Genomic DNA, 17,828 nt, shown 5'->3' with positions numbered 1-17,828 from the left:
TACTCTTCCAGTCATCCCAGAGCACATGCAATTCTGTCAGGTAAAGAGTATGTGTGTGTATGTGAAAGAGAGAGATGAAGGGAAAAAAAGTACTGGACCTCATCTGTTTTTTGAACTCTCCCACTCTCCATCTCTCTCACTGCACCTGACGGGCTTACAGAGAGACCCAGGTTCCCAGATCAATCATTCAAAAGTATTTACAAATGCACAAAGCCAGACACAGACAGGTTGGCACATGGCCACTCTGTTTAAGTGCTTTTCAATGTGTCTGTGGTGTCAACTTCTATTTCACACTTATCTACACCTCAAAGGGGGAAAAAAAAGATGTTTCAGTGACCTTTAGCAAGTGTCAAATCTGGAGAGAAGAAGACAGGGAGAGAAGAGAAAGAGAGGCTGGCAATTTAAGAGATCTGTCGATGTATGCCTTACATAACCTTTTTATTTATCTGGGAGAGATTGACTGAGGATGCTCTTTATCAGAAACATACTAGCTGCTTCACACTCACATACCTACACAATTTCACACACAGGAGCTGCCCGATACATCTGAGTGTGTCTACTAGACAATAAAAAGTTTCTCCAGTCTTCAATGGAGCCACTGGGGGTTGAACATCTTGTTCAAGGGTACATTGAGCTTTACACACAGTGCAGGATTCAAACTAGTTGCCTTGTTTTCACAGGAGACAATGACCCATTTTTATGAACTCTTGGCTACCACCACCACCATGCAAGGGCCGTTTGCCGTTTTCCTTAATTGTTAGTTTGCGGCCGAGCCATAATGTTTCCATTAAGATTATGGCGATCGAGAAAAGCTTTTTAGATTTCTCCTTCAAATTACAACATGCTTTCATGAGGTCAGCTTTTTTCCATGTGGAATGGCCGGTTTTAATGCAGACACAGCCCCTTGGTATTCAGGCGGGGCCCAGTTCAGCCAGAAGAGGGAGAGTCAGGGGAAAGAGTGAGAAAATGAGGAAGGGAGAGAGATGGAGGGAGGAAAGAGAAGAGAGGAAGGAGAGCGTTGATTGAAAGACTGTGATTAGCAGTTTTCAGCAGGGTGCTAGGACCACTGAGTTGTTCTAACAGGGTTGTCGCGTCTCGAGGTGCAGTCAAGGAGAAGTCAGTGCTTTAGAAAGCTCCCTCAATTTCTCCATTTCCCCCGCCTTCCCTCATTCACTCTCGCCACCCAGCCACACTTTTCCTGCCCCTCCAAAAAATCAATATGGCTGTGCAAAGTGCAGCCTGGCCCAGGGGGAGGGCTGGCTAGCTGCAGGGGCTAGATGCGGGGCATACAGGGAGGACAAGAGGCGTCCTCCAGGCCAGTCCCACAGGCAGTGTCAAGGACAGACCTGAGGACCAGAGGACTGAGGCCACCACATTGCCCTTCCCCTCTGCAGCACGCCTTCTCTATCCCTCTCTCTCTGGAGCCAAAGCCTGGCTGGCTCAGCGGGGCAGAAGAGATCGATAAGCAGGTGGAGCGTTTAAAAGCCCCAGCTCCAGAGGCTGACGTTACGTGGAGGGTAGAGCAGCTGGATGGATGGAGGCGTGGGTGCACGGTGGTCGCACCTGGTCATTGAAAGGTTTGTGATTTGTGACAATAAACAATTCAATAGCACTTAGCTATACACAGTGTCTGAAGGGTCTAGAGCCGGACTCTTCACACATACTGCCGTTGTCCCAACATGTCACAGATCAGTAGCATTCAAGCAGGTCAAGCAGCTATAGACCAACACACCCCGGTGCTGTATTTAACTCTAAGGCGGTACCTGTTTTAATGCAGCTATGATATACTGTTAGATATAGGATAAAACATAAAAAATGGCTTAAAAAAAACATGGCATGGCATGTACTATCATTGTCAACAGCGGTGTTTCTCATTTCCATACAGTAGGCTTGACGAAGAAGCCTGTACATGATGTGGATGAAGTGTGCAAGGAGGATTTCAATCCTGCCGTGCGTCGCTGTGTGTGAGTGACTGATCACAGTAGAAGTGGCTTGTGTCTCTAATCCAGTACCACTGTTAGACAGTGCAAAGACCCGGCTCTGTGTACCGCAGCCCGGGCTGATCAAACCCATCATGTGACAAGCAACCTCTTCAAATGACGATGATTTCCCAGCTCTGTGTCCTTTTGGCTCCGTAATAGATCATTTTCTGACACTACCGAGTCTGGTACTTCATCTGGGATAAAGATGATGTGCAATCCGACCCGAGGGGTTGGGAGTCAAGGGTAAATAAGGGGCTAAGGCAGGGGTACTGTGCCAAATTGGCTGACAGCTGTGACAATTATCATATGGTATATTATAACCTTATGCTAAACTTAAGATTTGATACTGTATGTTGCTTGACAAAACACTTCAAGGATATTTTACCATCAACTCAGCTGTATGTCACATTCACTACAACATAAAATGAGCCATTTTAGAGGGGAAAAAAATCCGAAGATCATACAACATATCCAAAATAGAGAGGATCCTGTCTGCTTCAATTTTTCCAAGCGCAGGCCTAAGTTGCCATCCATCAAAATTTGGCGAGCTGTTTTACTTTTCTGCAATCAACTATTTCATGTATTTTTCTGCAGACAACTAGGACAACTTCTTGAATAATTTGTTGAGATGTATTTGTTTAAACTGATTTTTGAATAGGGTATTATTAACAAGATAGAGCATTTGCCTAAGTTTAAATACTGACAATCACCTAAGCCACTAGAATAACATATGGCACAAAACAGATGTGGACTGAACATCTAGGACAGGTCCAATTCTCAGTCATGTAGTCTTTGACCCAGATAAACTGGCATTATGGTGTGACCTCAGATTTAATATTGAATTAAGGACCGAATATCATTTGTGGCTGTTTACACGACCGTTAGCCTGTCTTCCTGGAATCCTGAAGCAGATAAGTTTGCTGTAATGGCATTAGCCAAATCCTGAAGTATAGCAGACGTTACTTGTCTTGCTTGAGAAGCTACCTCATTTCTTTATTTATTTTTCCTTCACTCATTCTGAACAAAGGAAAATATTCTACCAGGAATTGAATAGCTTAATCCTCTTTTCACTCTTCCCAGTAGCTTGAATGGTGACAGATTAACATCCTGGAGGTTTATAGACCCAGCCATTTGAAAATGTAATTGCTGGCGTCACACCGCATGCATGTGTTTAAGTTGAGGGTTAATATTAAAGCTCAGAATACACACATCTACTGGAGTCAGGAGGGATGTTACCAGACCCAAGTCACTTAAACCCGGGCAGGACGGACCATTCTGTCACATACATACCAGGGAGTCGCATGCTATCCCAAACCCTTGCTAGCCGTCATAGTTTCTGCTCACTTCTGCTAATTACTACAGCCAATCAGAGGGGTTAACGGGGTGGAGCCTGGCCAGACCATGTTCTGGGGCATTTAACAGCTGGCAGGAATGGAGGTGAATGCATTACACACTGCCCTCATCCAATAAAAATAAAACACCCTGACATCTGAGGTGTACTTAGCACATAGGGGAGGGGGAGAGGATGGTGGTGGGGTGAAGGGAGGAAGGCATCTGATAACATGATGTCCAAGTGCCACCTAGTGACAACTTTCCAGCTTCTCTGCTCTTTAAGGCACCAGAGTATCAGGGGTGGGGGAGTGAACAGATGAAGTGACCTGGGACAGAAGGATTCAATATCTCTAGCATATTGTTCTGTTCCTTCAAGGACATCTCAGGGCACAGAAATCCTTTCCAAATAACAGCTGAAACCATTCAACTTTCAACTCAAATGTAAACATACAGTAAAATAATGACGTTAAAAGAATTATGTAGGTTTTAATTACTTTTACATTGTGTTTCCAAAACCCAGTCAAGCAAACAATCCACCAGCCTTCCTCAAGTGACCCCACTGTATGATCAGTTGGGGCAGTAAGCATGTAACACTGCACTGGTAGGCTGGTGGCCTTGGGCTACTAGGTCCCCTCCTCTCATTAGCCCAGGTATAAATCACACTCTGCTGGTGCCCAGAGGTGAGAGGGATGAGAGTTGAGGTGAGCTTGAAATAATGCTTATGTCATGGGGGGTCAGCCCTCTATTATGACCGTTTCAAAAACTATTAATCTTGCTTGTAGTCAGTGGCCTAGAAATAATTACTTCATCTAACCCATGTAATACAGCATGACCAGCAGTCGAGCCTGGTCAATTTGAGGCTTGGGGGGGGCAACAGAGGGGGGGGTGGGGGAGGGAGCCACAAATTACCAGGCCCTGTCTCCTTCTACCGGGTGACTGATGTCCTGCTTACTTCGACTGTGGCCTTTTTTTACTCTCAACACTGATCTAGATATATACACACCTGCACACTCTGACAGGCAGATCATGTACAAGCACACATATGTATGCACATTATTGCATGATTAAATACACACACACTTTGACGGAGGGACACAAATAACTATTTTAAATAAGGGCTCCTTCAGACTCACATGAGATCATAAAGAATTTGATCAACCAGTTTTTGTATTTTCCATCTAAATGCCATAATCATGTAAATTAATTTGATATTACAAGTTGTGCAACATCCTGTCCTACCTAAGTGAGCTTTGAAATTTTGTCAAATTTGTCAAGGAAAGCAAAGTTGAAGAAAAAATGACTATGGAAATAATTTTTTTTAAATTTCCACCACCAAAAATATGCAAGTAAAAATATGTTTTTAGTTATCAGTCAGAAGCAATTTTGAAAACCAAGATATTACACACAGGATTTCCCAAACGTGAAAATCTAGTGATCGTGTACGTCCATCCTCCCCTCTTTGCTGCTCAACAGTGCCCCCTGGAGCAGCTCCACAACTTCAGATACAATCACCTGTCTCCGTGGTGGAGGACTAATCCAACCCCTGAACGTCATGGCAGAGAGAAAAACAATAAAGACAGCTATTGGAGAAACCCACACTGTAGGTAAACAGAGGAGCTAATGCAAACTCAGCCTCCATGAACGTCACAGGAAGTATGTATGTAGTGACAAATGATGGAGTGATAAATAAATACAGCCCTCCAGTGGCTGTCACAGCTGGCATTGCAGGTGCAAATTTAATTAGTCAAGGTGAAGTCTCTCCTGTTGTCTGAGAAGGGGGGGTCCTCGCCATGCACTACTGTAAACAAGCGCTATATCCTAATCAAGTGTCACCGCGGCGTTTGATCAGCCCGCAAAAACTTGTCACGAATCCCCGGCAGAGAGTGGGCCGAGGTAAGAACAAAGGAAAAGAGCTGTCATGAGAGAATAGGGTGGTGGTGGTGATGGCAGTAGCGGTGGATGAAGAGGGTTTGCCCATTAGCAGTCTCTGTCGCCTATCTCTCTCCCAATACTAACGTCTCTCCTCCTCCAGTTTTCTTTCATTCGATATGTGGCCACCTACAGCATACACCTTACTGTATCCCTTCGCAGCTCTATAACACAAAATCTCAACCACAGTTGTCATACCCATGCTTCACAACTGCCAACAAAGCTTCCACAAGAAAACCCCAAAGTAGTACACTACTTTTGTTTACCTCCAAAAAATCCACACAAGTACAGAGATACAAGCTGTGCTCATTTTGTTTTTATCAAGCACCATTCTAACTAGTTGGGTCCGCATGAAACACCTGGAGAACTAAAGGCAGACATGCTGCTCTCCCACCCAGCGCCTCCAGGCTGCATTGAGGTAGTGCAGGAACACACACAACATTAGATACTGTTTACCTTTCAGTTTGGGTGATATTGAATACATTAGCCGATTGAACCTCATAAGAAACACAGGCGAGTGACAAGGCCCAATCGTCTTTGCGACTACCATGGTAACTGAGATTACAGGCTAACAAAGAGCAGACAGGGGGAAAAAATATTTAAAACCCGAATAGTGATACATAAATTAATTAAAGGACAAAAAAACAAGTGGAGAATTAAAGTTGGAACATCTGTCAGCGACTTAGCTTCCCAACGTAATACTAGTGTTAGAACATTTATACCCTTGAAGTTAATGATCCCCTCTTTAATTGACAGTCAAGGAAAACTGGCTGCGGCAGCATCCTGCCGAGACTCCGATAAGAGCTCCCCCCCCAAAAAAAAAATAAAATAAAAAAAAAAAACAGTTTAAAGAACCTTGGCACTAATCCCTATTGTCATCCCAGTGCAGCAGAAGGACTTACAAACACAGATAACTCCGCTGAAGCTGTCTATTTCTCAGGAGTTATGGGGACAGCCGAGCCGCTGTGCGCCTCGAATCAGTCACTCAGATTAGCCCAATCCCTCTGTGCTGTCAGTCAGTCGAGACACTAGCCTGTCATCGCATTTACATGAGTCCATCTCCTATGTGACAATGCCCCCTATATATGACAATGGCAGTGGGGAAGGGGTCCACATGCTCGCAGATAGCGGGTGTGCAGTATGGCAGACGGGCTGTTGTTGGATTAAGCTCATAGTGTGTGCTGTGCTCATGTCTTCACTGACACTCCAACAACAAGTTTAAGGAGTCTTAACCAATGCTTTTTTTCTATAGTGGAGAGAATGTGGGAGATGTATGTCAGATGAAGCACACACATACACCTACAATGACAAACACAGGTACAAACACACACACACACACACACACTCACACACACACACACACACACACATACAAACACACACACACACACACACACATACAAACACATAGACACGCACACACACAGTGGGATAAACTTCAAAAAAACTTGGAAGTACAGAATGACTGTTGAAAAAAATACACAAGCTTGCCTAGTGTAACTTGTCCCAAAGTTGGCTTAAAGCATGACTTTAATCCACCTACTTCACTTAACATGATGAAGCTCAAAGAACAAAAGAGAAAACAACATAAAAACTAAGTATGTACTATAGAAAACATCTGGATCAGTCTTCATTGTCAATACACACAGTTATGATGGAGATTAAAAGGCCTGAAAAATATCTGTAAAAAGCCAAACTAGATAAGACACAAACTTTTGAGTGTCAAACTAATAAGGGATTAGTCCCTGCAGCGTATGAGTTTGTACTTTTAAATAAATGTGTGTTACCTGAAGGCACCTGAGAGCACACAGTGTGCTGACTGCTTTTTATGCTTCTGTGGCTCACTCCACTTCAAACAGTTCTGCAACAAATGACAGTGGATGCCCTCTACATAACAGGGCCAGGGCAAGCATGACACAGGGGTTGACAACTGAACCCTCAAACTCCCTAACCCCTACCCCTGCCATGGCGCACACACACACACATACACACACACAAGTAGCCCTGAAAACAGCCCTGACATGACCGCTTGGCAGCCCTTCCTAACCCCTCCTTGTGTTTTTTCTCTCTCCATCTCACTGGAGACAACCCTCAATTCAGGACCGTTTTAGCAAGGCAAGTGGATGTGACCTGCTGCCCCCCAGTCAGGCTCATCTGAATAAACAGAGTTGAAGGAACAGGCAGAGGAGGGGAAATCTGCCTACATTATGATAGGAAGAGAGAAGATGGGACTCAGCCAAGGGGCTCCTTTCTTTATGCACATTTGATCAAGTGCTTGACAGCGCCAGTGGATGGAATTACGGACTGCTGAACAAAAAGTTGTGGTGTGGGTGTGAGTGTGTGTGTGTGCAGTTAAGTCTGGACAGCCGGGTTTCCATGGCCTGACAGTGTTAGGCTTGTGACAAGCCTGCCGCACCACACCACCACCAAATACAAAGCGCAACCCGCCCACCAGCCTTCGCAGTCCATCACTCAGGACGGCCGAGGGAAGTGCCGTGAGAAGAGGTCAGACGTGGAGGAAAGAGGGAGGGATGAGAGAGGAGAAGAGGATGAAGAGGAAGAAAAAGAAGGGCGGGCTGGTCAGGGGTTAAGTGTAAAGAAGACAGCAATGAAAGGCAACTGTCATGCACCAGTGCTCACCCAGGAGCACCTGTCTCGAGAAGAACATGGAAAGTGTGCCGGTCACGTCCTGACAATACCCCCACTTTTCTACATAGACACATTCAGTAGATAGACATACACACACACACACATACCCCACATACAAGCTTTCAGGAAAGGGCTGATGCTCCACCATTGGAAAGGCATCGCCTGTCTGACAGCATGCCAGTCAGCCTGCCGTTGGCTTCTTCGCATATGCAAGGAAAAGTTAGGCTGATGAAGAAAAAACACACAGGAGCTCAGAGGAAGAATCACTGAGACATGAACAGACCACCTGAAGTGAGCAGACACTTCTCAGACACTTGATGCTGAGTAAATGCTGGAAAGAGCAATATAAAAAGATCTGTGAGAGCAAATCCAGCACAACCAGGACACCTACGCCAGGACTATTACTCCACACTGGAAGTTATATATATATATATATATATATATATATAATATAATATATAGTATTATATTATATAAGTTGTTTATTATTGTCTGTCTTTACAAGTATTGTAAGTACTTGTATTGTAAGTACTTGTATTTTGTTAATGGTGGTCAGCAGAGGAGGTCAAGTGTACCTCCAGCTGGCTAAACTAACGGCAATGCTAAAAACCTGGCTCTGGCTAAAGGAGGCACTTCTTATATTCAAAGCAATAACCCGGGAGGCCAGGTATTTTAACACATTTTCATTGCTCGTGTTTATGGAAAAGAACGTATGATGTACAAATTAACAGTTACTATTTACAGCACCTTGTGAACCTGGTCTCCTGCAGCTTTTGTGAATGAAGAGTTTTGGACTTTCCATTGAAACCAGATGTTGGGCAGCACCATAGCAGTAGGCACTTTTATTGGAAAGGTGAGTCATTACAAAGGTAAATAAATTCACAAATAAACGGCATGATGACGGCTCAGTCCTATGCAGATGCTTTTGTATAATGAAATTTTTTTTATTGGAGTTAGCTAACATTAGCAACAACCAGGGCAGCTAGGATGTATTCATGGTTGCATTGATCATTACGGAAATTTTTGCTTTGGAGGTTGGGACTGAATAAGTCTAAAACAAGATTACCTCGGTAATTGTTATGTTCTCATAGCATTAACACCAACAGCATTTTCAACACACACAAATATGGAAAAAAGTGTGTGCGTACACACACACAACCATGCATTCAAAGGCACACACAAACCCACACCTCAAACTTACTCCCATCAAAGTACACAAAACCCCACACATAGTGCACATTCACACACACATACACACACACACACACACACCACCAGAATGCCAAACAAACAGAAAAGGAAAATAACGACTCATCCGGATCATAGCCTCGAGTGGCTAATGAACTCCCTGGAGGCTCTAGCCTCTGTGTATGAGGTGAGAGGGTCATTCCCATGTTTATTCAGCACCAGTCCAATGAGCAACCACCATCTATTGATTGAACTGATTATTCTGTGTCTCTCTTGTGACAGGACACATGCATGACAGATGAACCCTACTTGGGCAGGTCACATTCGATGTAATCTCATTGAACCTCACGGCTGATCTGGTCAGCCAGTTTGCATGATCCACATCGCGGCCTTGTTTGTGAATATGCTGACATCTGTGGCTATAACCTCAACACTAATATGAGGTGCTCGGTAGGGGCTGTAACGACACGTGAGCTGTCAAGGGCTGTTTGGACAAACCTAGTGACTGGTAAATGCTAGACACCGCAATAAACCAAAGTATTGGTGCTTGAAGTTGTAATTCATTTCTTAATGTTTTTAAATGATCAAGCTTCAATTTCATTTTTTTTTTATTTGCGAAGAATGTTACACAGACTAAGGCTGCTAGATGATGGCAGCTGGTGGTTGGGGGAAACCTCTGCACATGACCATTTCAATTACAGCATGACTCACTATGGCGTTCAACTCCACAGCCACACCAAACTGTAATGCCTAGCATAAGGCTATCTCTGTTATTCCATTTAAATGTATAGTAAGATCACAGGTCTACAACCACATATGGGAGTCCGTGGCAGGTCATCTTAGTCATGTACCCTGAGACAGCACAGGCAGGGCTGTAAAAGTTGATATCCCTCCAGATGCAAACCAAATGTACATACCGTGCACCTTTAAAATGTCATGCATTCAATACAGACTGCTATAAAAAAAAAAGGTGGTAGGAAGTAAGTGAACGACATGCAGGGTTTCTCATATTGATCATCAGAAGCTGAGCCAACTCTTGTATGGTTGATAAGAGAATGTCATCGACAGCGAACCATCTCATGGGTAATAAACAGTAACTTGTAATAACTGCATTATTTTAACTATTAGGAAACAGCTCACTTTTGTTTAAAAGTCACCATTCATATACGTATCCTTAATCACTGATTTTAATGCTTACATCACAGATGAAGTGGGGCAAATCATACAACAATCAGTTTTATACAATACAGTTTTCATATGTTGGCTGAATTAGTTTAAATAGAAGGGCTTGACTAACCATGCTGATCTATAAACACCTCAGTCCAAATATATGAGCCAAAGATCAAATAGGCAAGACAAGGTAAAGACATGTAGAGGAAAAGCTCAGTAGCAGACTAATCAGTCCCCTCCAACACTCACATAGCGGATCAATGAAAGACCTGGGGCCTTGGGCCTGCACTATATTACACACCAAAACTTCATATTCATTCATTGATTTTACTTTTCAGAATAGTATATCACTGAACTCCAATGGGAGCGAAAAATAGAGGCCGGGGCTGAGGTCAACCCTCGTGTGGACGGATGTTTGGACAATATTGATAGCACACGCAGAAAGAAATGACTAAATATCTGGATCAATAGCTAGTTTCCCTAGCCACGACAGGTTGTTCCAGATGGAAATATATAAATACTTCTTTATGGCTACTGGAATGGCCCTAACGAACAGGGCTAAATGTCCCCCTTAAGGTAAACTCTTTGATTAGCCAAGGCCAGAGGTAACAAGAGGGCTCTGCGGGTGCTAGGATGCCACGCTTCCAATGGCCTGAGGATGCTAATGCACACAGGGGCCCAGTAAAGGGGCCAAGGACATGACAGGTCAGAAGCCCTGGGCAAAGGGCTCTGTGCTACCTGACCCTCTTATTCATTTGTAATGATGATTGGCCCAGGCTACACCATTCTCAGTCATGTTCAAATAAGGCATACCATGAATAATTTAGAAATTTCTTCTCTAATGTCTTTTTTTCATTTTTCAGATAAAGTCACTATTTTAATTATAAAAATCCAAATTGGAACTGGGAGGTTCACTATATGTATAGACCTAAAGAAGTACATCTGCATGCAGAATTCTTCAATTTTCCTCCACATGAAGCAAGAAAGAAGTAGAGTTCAATACTAAATGCTGAGCACTGTGTAATTAATTTGGACCAATGGCCTGGTGAAAATCTTGCATCCTTCTGCTGCTGATGGCACAAGGGCTTCCTGTTCTTATTTACAGCACAACACAATTACTGAGAACAACACCCAACCTCACAGTTTCCCCTGCTCCACAGTGGCCAATGGGGCCATAAAGAGGGAGGAACCGCATCATTGCCTGCTCCTTAATTAAATGAAAGCTGTTAGGTTCATTTGCCTCCTTTTTTTACACATTGAATCGGCCAGCCCATCACTGAAGACCTCCCAGACGCCATCCCTGCTCGGCCCTAAATCATGACTGCATAAACGGCCCGGCGGGTCCCTGCTGGACGTGCAGCGCCCACCCAGCGGCGAGGCCAGAGCAGGGCATGCGGTGGATCGACACCTAGGCTGCGATAAGTAATTCTGTAGAGGATTAGCAGCATGATAGCCTGATCAATACTGTGTGCTCAGGCCATTAGGAATGCAGTGAGGAAATGACCCCCTCCGGTAATAAAGCAGGGCATCTGGGTTCTCCTTCATTTGCCAGCTCCATTAGTGTAATGGTATCATTATCTGCCACAGCCGTATGTTTCTGAGGCCTGGCTTTTCCACAGCTCAACTGGCGGGGGTCTGATGAAGCTGTGAGAGCCCCCATGCCTTGTTCCCCTTTCTACCATTCTACACAGAGCCTAGGTGTAAATCTAGCTCTGTTGAAGCTTATGTGCTACCCTGCCTTAGGTATCCATACCCATGTTTTATGTCAACACCCAACACTATTTCTCCATTATTGGCTCATTAATAGAGCAAGCAGCGTGTAGCTTGGGTTAAGAGGGAGAAAAAGATGCCCGGCAGAGCACAAAGCTGCTGAATGTGCTGAATCTGACACCCCCTCTTGCTAAAACACCAGGCCTGACATGACAGGACGTCGGCATTAGTCACCATAAATCGTTTCCTTTACACTAATTCACCAGCTAACATTTTGTGGGGAAAATTGATTAACCATGTCTGGATGTGTGGCCATATAATCAGCTTTTACCTCACTAGTTGTTAATTTAACAGAATTGCCAAGGGAAACACAAACCATTTTAATGAGTGTTCAGAAATTAAATACCCTAAACAGCTTGCACTAGGTGACACAACCAGAGCAAACCAATGAGGCTGATCTAAGCAATGGGCTGGGCTGAGCCCAGGACCTCACAACATCTGGTGACCCTGTGTGATCATTACTTAGCCTGCAGCTCACACACACACTTCCTGTTTCGACACAGCACTTGATACCTGTCAACGCTGTCCAAATGGCAAGCTTGCATCAAAGACAGCATTAGAACATCGGGTTAAGGGACAGGTTCAGTGCTGCTTTCACACTTGCCAAGGCATGAGTGGAAAATCATCCTGTGATGACAACACTGATAAAACATAATGAAATGTTTTCAATTCATTAGGGTACAAGGCGAATTGAATGTTGCCATGTGGAGGAAACTCGTGAAAATGTAGCTACTTGAGAACATGGGACAATGCACAAACACAACGAGTTTGAAACAAAGAAAACAGTTAGTTTGTCAAACCATGTCCGATGGATACATCCTCTACTATAAATAATGTAAAAAGCATGTTTTTTCAGACTGCTGAATTGAAATAAATGTGAATTACTGTGGTGGGGGTGTGGTTACTCCCCCTGGGCAGTCAGGCCAATGTCCTATTCTATATCACCGAAAAATATATATATATAGACTATGGCATCCCACCTGTCAGTATGTTATACAGACTTGCTGTGGTGGGATTTTCTAAGGAGATTGTGTATTCATTTGGCACTAATCTGTTGGAGCTTGCCTTCCCTAACTTAGAATGACAGTGGACCCATCATACCACATTTCTCCCTTTGTGCAGCATTGTAAACACACTCGCCTAGTGGATAAGGCAACAATCATATCCAAGTTATTAGTTATCATAATAACTGTATCATTATAAAAAAAATAAAATAAAGAAAAACACTGATATTATAAAAACTGGCAAAAATGAATTAGGCTCATTCCTTGGCTGCTCTACATTCATATAGTCATTTTGCAATTACAATTCCTCTTGCTCATCCTTTTATTTATCTAAAGAGAAAGGAAGCTAAGCCATTAGGTCTGTGCAGTGCTGCCTGACTGCCTGAGGGCCAGCTGGAATGAGTTCTTTCTCTGAGCCACTCATCTGGCCGCCATGGCTGCTTTCATAAACAGGAGGAACCGCGTCCTACATAGTTTCGCTGCTGTCTAACATGATCCAAACACATGTGCCACAGCAGACAGCATCCAAGTCAGGAGATAAGAGGAGAAACAGACAGAGAGGTAGACAGACAGACACTATGACTATAGGCGAACCACAGCTCATGTTGCCTCAGGCACAGCAGAGTCCTTTCCTTCCTTTCCCTTAGTAACTCAACAAACCGCAAAAGTCACGGTTATACGGCATGTGAAAGCCTGATTAAGCCCAGGTCAGCACGACACACAGCTTAACGCATCAGCACACAGTTGGTCTTCACATGTTACAAATGCACCCATCTCAGTTCACATCGTGTGAACATGACCCTGCACCCATCTCGCGTTTTAGACCTTATCAGGTGCTACAGCTGGCCTATTAACAGAGGTTAGCCTTTGATTAAGTGTAATCACAACATCAGCCAATAAGTTATCATTCTACTGTACATCCCAGCACTCTAATCCAGTGTATTTACTACAAAGCCACAAGCAGCTGTAGACCGCTGGCCTGGCACCTTGCCAGATCTGAAACGCACTGTACACTAACTTAACGTTTTTGTTTTTACTGTGGCACTGAGCTGTTCCGTTGCTACTAAACAATTAACGCTTGATTCATTGTTCATTCTTCACACCAGAAAGACACCCAAATGGAGCCCTGATGCAGCCTCGTGTTTGCTCTTTGTTTTGTTTTGTTTTTTTGTTTTGTTTGTTTTTTACTAACTGTGAATAACTAACCTATGGAACAGTTGTGACTTTTACTATTTTCTCACTAGCATCCTACACTCTCTAACTCATATCGTATTTCCACTTGATGTGGGATGCTGCCAAGACATTACTCCTCCGAGCTACGGCTTTTTATCAGCAGTGTATTTACGTGATAAAGCGGCGTTTTAATGTAACTGTAATTCTTCTTTGTGGTAGACTGGGGGGGAAAAAAAATGGAAAACACAATAAAGGAAACACGCAAGGTGAGGTATGCGCTGACATTCGCGGCTTTCTAGCCTTCAAAATGCAGCCAGCAGCATCACATAAGGAGCATTAGATATTCAACGAGCGACAGGGCTTAGAAAAATGCCAGACCTAACGGAGAAAAACGCTATCAATACCTTTCTTCTCTTCTCCCCCTCACTGTCACCCGATCTTTTCATGTTCCTGGAGTTGTGTTTACACTGCCTCGCTTTCATTAGGGGCGACGTTGGTTAATGTAGTGCACGAATTATGGTGGATCAATCTATTCTCGTATACGAAGGGCGCATGCAAAAGCATCCTTTCACGTTATTACAGTCTGAGCCCGACTGTCAATATTTTCAGGGAAAAATTATTTTTTGCACAGAGACTCTTGAAGTAGTTGCCTAACGCCTCGCCATGAGAACTACAAATCCCAGCGCGAACGTGTGCTCGTGGCGGAAGCAGCTTTGGCACGCTCTAGATGTTGCACTGCGCAGGTGCAGCGCAGGTACAGATCTACAAAATCCAGATACACCGCTCAACATGCTTTTAAGTCAGTGAAGTTTTACAGACCCTTTAAAATGGCTGTGACATATCAACGAAAAATACACTACACACTATTATTATTATTATTATTATTATTATTATTATTGGTATAACTATCATTATTTGTTGTTGTTGTTGTTTTTGTTGTTGATGTAATCATTGCTGTGCTGTAATATTTTGAAGCTTAAAACTTTTGAAGAACAGGTTTTTTTTAAATTAACTTTAAATATTTTTTTTCAGAATATCCTAGTCTTCAACATGGATATTCCATATGCTTTCCCCCTCTTTGTAAATCAAAAGCAGTGCCACTTTCATCTCAGACTATGTGTAAAAATAGCAATCATGCTTTGAACGTGCTCCAGTTCAAGTCCCGCCAACCTTCTTTCAACTCTTGCATGCATCTCAAATCCAGGTGCTTTTCTGCCAGTGTGGGCTTCAACCACGTCAGCCCTTTTCAACTCACTACCGATCATGAAAGAGCACTGTAAACGCGCAGCATCTATGCGGCTGCCTTTGTGTATCACCTACAGTTGAGGTGCCCTCCGAGGGTTCATCCAGATTTCTAATAACATGCTTTGAATAGTGCTAAAATGTGTTTTGTCCATTGTTCCTACCAAAGCACATGTGAAATACATGAGAGGGTTTCACGGATGGAGGAGCGTTGGTGGGAGGCCGGGGCAGGGGCGGATTGCAGGGGTCTGAAACACCTGCTACATATTACCATTACAGACTTTGATCAGTGTCTTCATTAGTTTCCTTTGTAATCTCTTTTCTTTTATGGTAGAGCTGACCCAAGTGAGCCGGTTACAGTGATTTAACTCACATGTTTCTTTCACCTGTCTTGTAAAATGCTCAAAAGCTCTACCACTTTCAAAGATGTCGGTGTCTCTGGCATCCCTTACTAATAAACGGAGGGGGTTCTTTTGATTCCTATTTATAACCTACATTTCCTCTCCTCTGCCCTGGTCTTCCAAGGGGAGAATAAATTTGAAAAATGTCCTTGGAATCGTTTTGTGAAAACTAAATCCATGTGCATGCATGTAAGTTTTTTCACATGAACATATGTCAGCCTATAGTGCCTTTTTAGAGCTTGTTGTAAATAATTTCTTTTTTTTTTATCTTATAATGTCAAAATCTGCCTTCATCTGACCTCCATCACCCCAATCCATCATTACACTATGTTCCTTTTATGCGTCAAACTATCATTCACATATTCCCACTGTCAATCATCTTTATGGTTAACATTTCAAGGAAGAGATGGTTCGCTGCCTGACTTTCTTTGGCTGGGTTTGTCAGATTTGGGGCTCTTTAATTGATCATAATGTATAGGCTCTTGTCCAATAATTCCTGCAGAGGCTTGGTTTTCAAGTCCTCACAACTCCTGTGGCTGAAGAAATATACTGTATGTGCAGAGTGGGCCCTATTAAATGATTCACAAAGTATATAAACCATTCAAATCATGTAGTCTAGTTCTCAGTAATGGATGTTTGTGGAATCATTTCAGAGCCAGGGTAGAGGGAATTGCTTTGATCATAATTAGGTGGATTGCTTGAAAAATATGTTTTAATAAACTCACTAGTTGCTTAATTAAAACTGTAATGCAATTCATTAGTAAGATGAGAAGATTGATACCAGTTTCATATCTGTGCAATAAATTTACAGTAAGGTTACAGCCAGTCAGTGTTTTAGGTCATCTGTAACTCTCAGCAAGACAAAAAAACATGTCCCAAAACACTGAACTATTGTTTCAATGTTATTTTAAGATTACTGTCATAATTTTTTACGATTTTTTTTTTTTTATGTTTCGAACACCAACCCTGTCTACAATATTATAGATGCTTTCTTTTTGTTCTGGTGACCTTAAAATCTTTTTTTAAATCCACACCACTCCATTCGCTCTGTAAACCCAATTCATCATTGCAGTATGTTCCTTTAGGGAACGTATCAAACTATCATTCAGGTTTTCACTGCCAGTCATTGTGATGGGGAGCGAGTCAGTGAGGAAAAAGTTCTCTGGTTGTTTTCTGTTTGATGGTCAGATTTGAGGCCCTGTGAACAATCACAATCTACGGGCTATTTACATGGAGACAAGCCAATTACCTTCCTCAACAATGCCTGTCACTTGTCCTACAGTGATTCAGGCTCAGAAGCAGGCACCTCTCCTCTCATGTCCGACCTGTGGGGTTCAGCGTAAGGCAAGGTCACCCGTGTACACACTCTGATGTGGTATCGTATGGGATGGAGGGAAAAAATTCACTTTGAACTCCTTCTATCATCATATAGCCGCTTCTACTGATCTGGCCAATGTGTTTGTGCTCACGATGGGGGTATGTTTTCTGTTATTGTGCACTGAATCAGCTCCGCATGACCCCTTGACAAGGCTTCGTTTTGTGATATAATGGGCGTCTAAAAAAGGCTGGGGAAGAATAAAAGATGACAAGAGGATGGTGCCAGAATGTACTAAAGCAAAGTAAAGGAAGACAGAGACCATTGTGTTGTGTCTGTATTAAAACCAGAGACCACAGCCCTGCAATCATCCCTCCCCATTCTGCAAACCATTGTATGGCCTGAAAAATAGAAGAGAAATACAAGAGACAGGCCTCTTTGTGAATAATGATATCTTTCCGATGCAGGAGTTTCTAGTCGGCCACCTAGATTTTATTATTGCGTTATCAAGTTAAGCTGTGGTGTCTGTATGAAAGAGAGGAAGCAAACTACTGGGAAAACTGAAAACAATACAGTCAAGCTTCGTCCTGCACCACATGGGACCTCTGGTGAAGGTACTGTTAAGAATTGTAAACAGCATTTTTTACTCACCACAACTCCGGCCAGGGACTAT

The 17,828-nt window shown here is 43.2% G+C and overlaps 1 protein-coding gene across 2 annotated transcripts in view; it reads right to left on the bottom strand.

Annotated features, from left to right (window-relative positions):
• Window positions 1-14,709, bottom strand: part of fto (FTO alpha-ketoglutarate dependent dioxygenase) — a 120,640-nt gene extending 105,931 nt beyond the window's left edge. Inside the window, exon 1 of one of the 2 annotated variants that reach the window (XM_040131860.1) lies at window positions 14,602-14,709. In XM_040131860.1, the coding sequence (XP_039987794.1) occupies window positions 14,602-14,679 (78 nt within the window). In that variant the 5' untranslated portion in view covers window positions 14,680-14,709. The remainder of the gene's footprint in view (window positions 1-14,601) is intronic. The other variant, XM_040131855.1, reaches the window with a different exon arrangement.
• Between the last annotated feature and the right edge of the window lie 3,119 nt (window positions 14,710-17,828).

Source organism: Xiphias gladius, chromosome 1 (genome assembly GCF_016859285.1).
Source record: "Xiphias gladius isolate SHS-SW01 ecotype Sanya breed wild chromosome 1, ASM1685928v1, whole genome shotgun sequence".
Taxonomy (NCBI): Eukaryota; Metazoa; Chordata; class Actinopteri; order Istiophoriformes; family Xiphiidae; genus Xiphias; species Xiphias gladius.
Note: the sequence above shows the minus strand (reverse complement) of the source record. Positions and strands in the feature narration are given on the sequence as shown.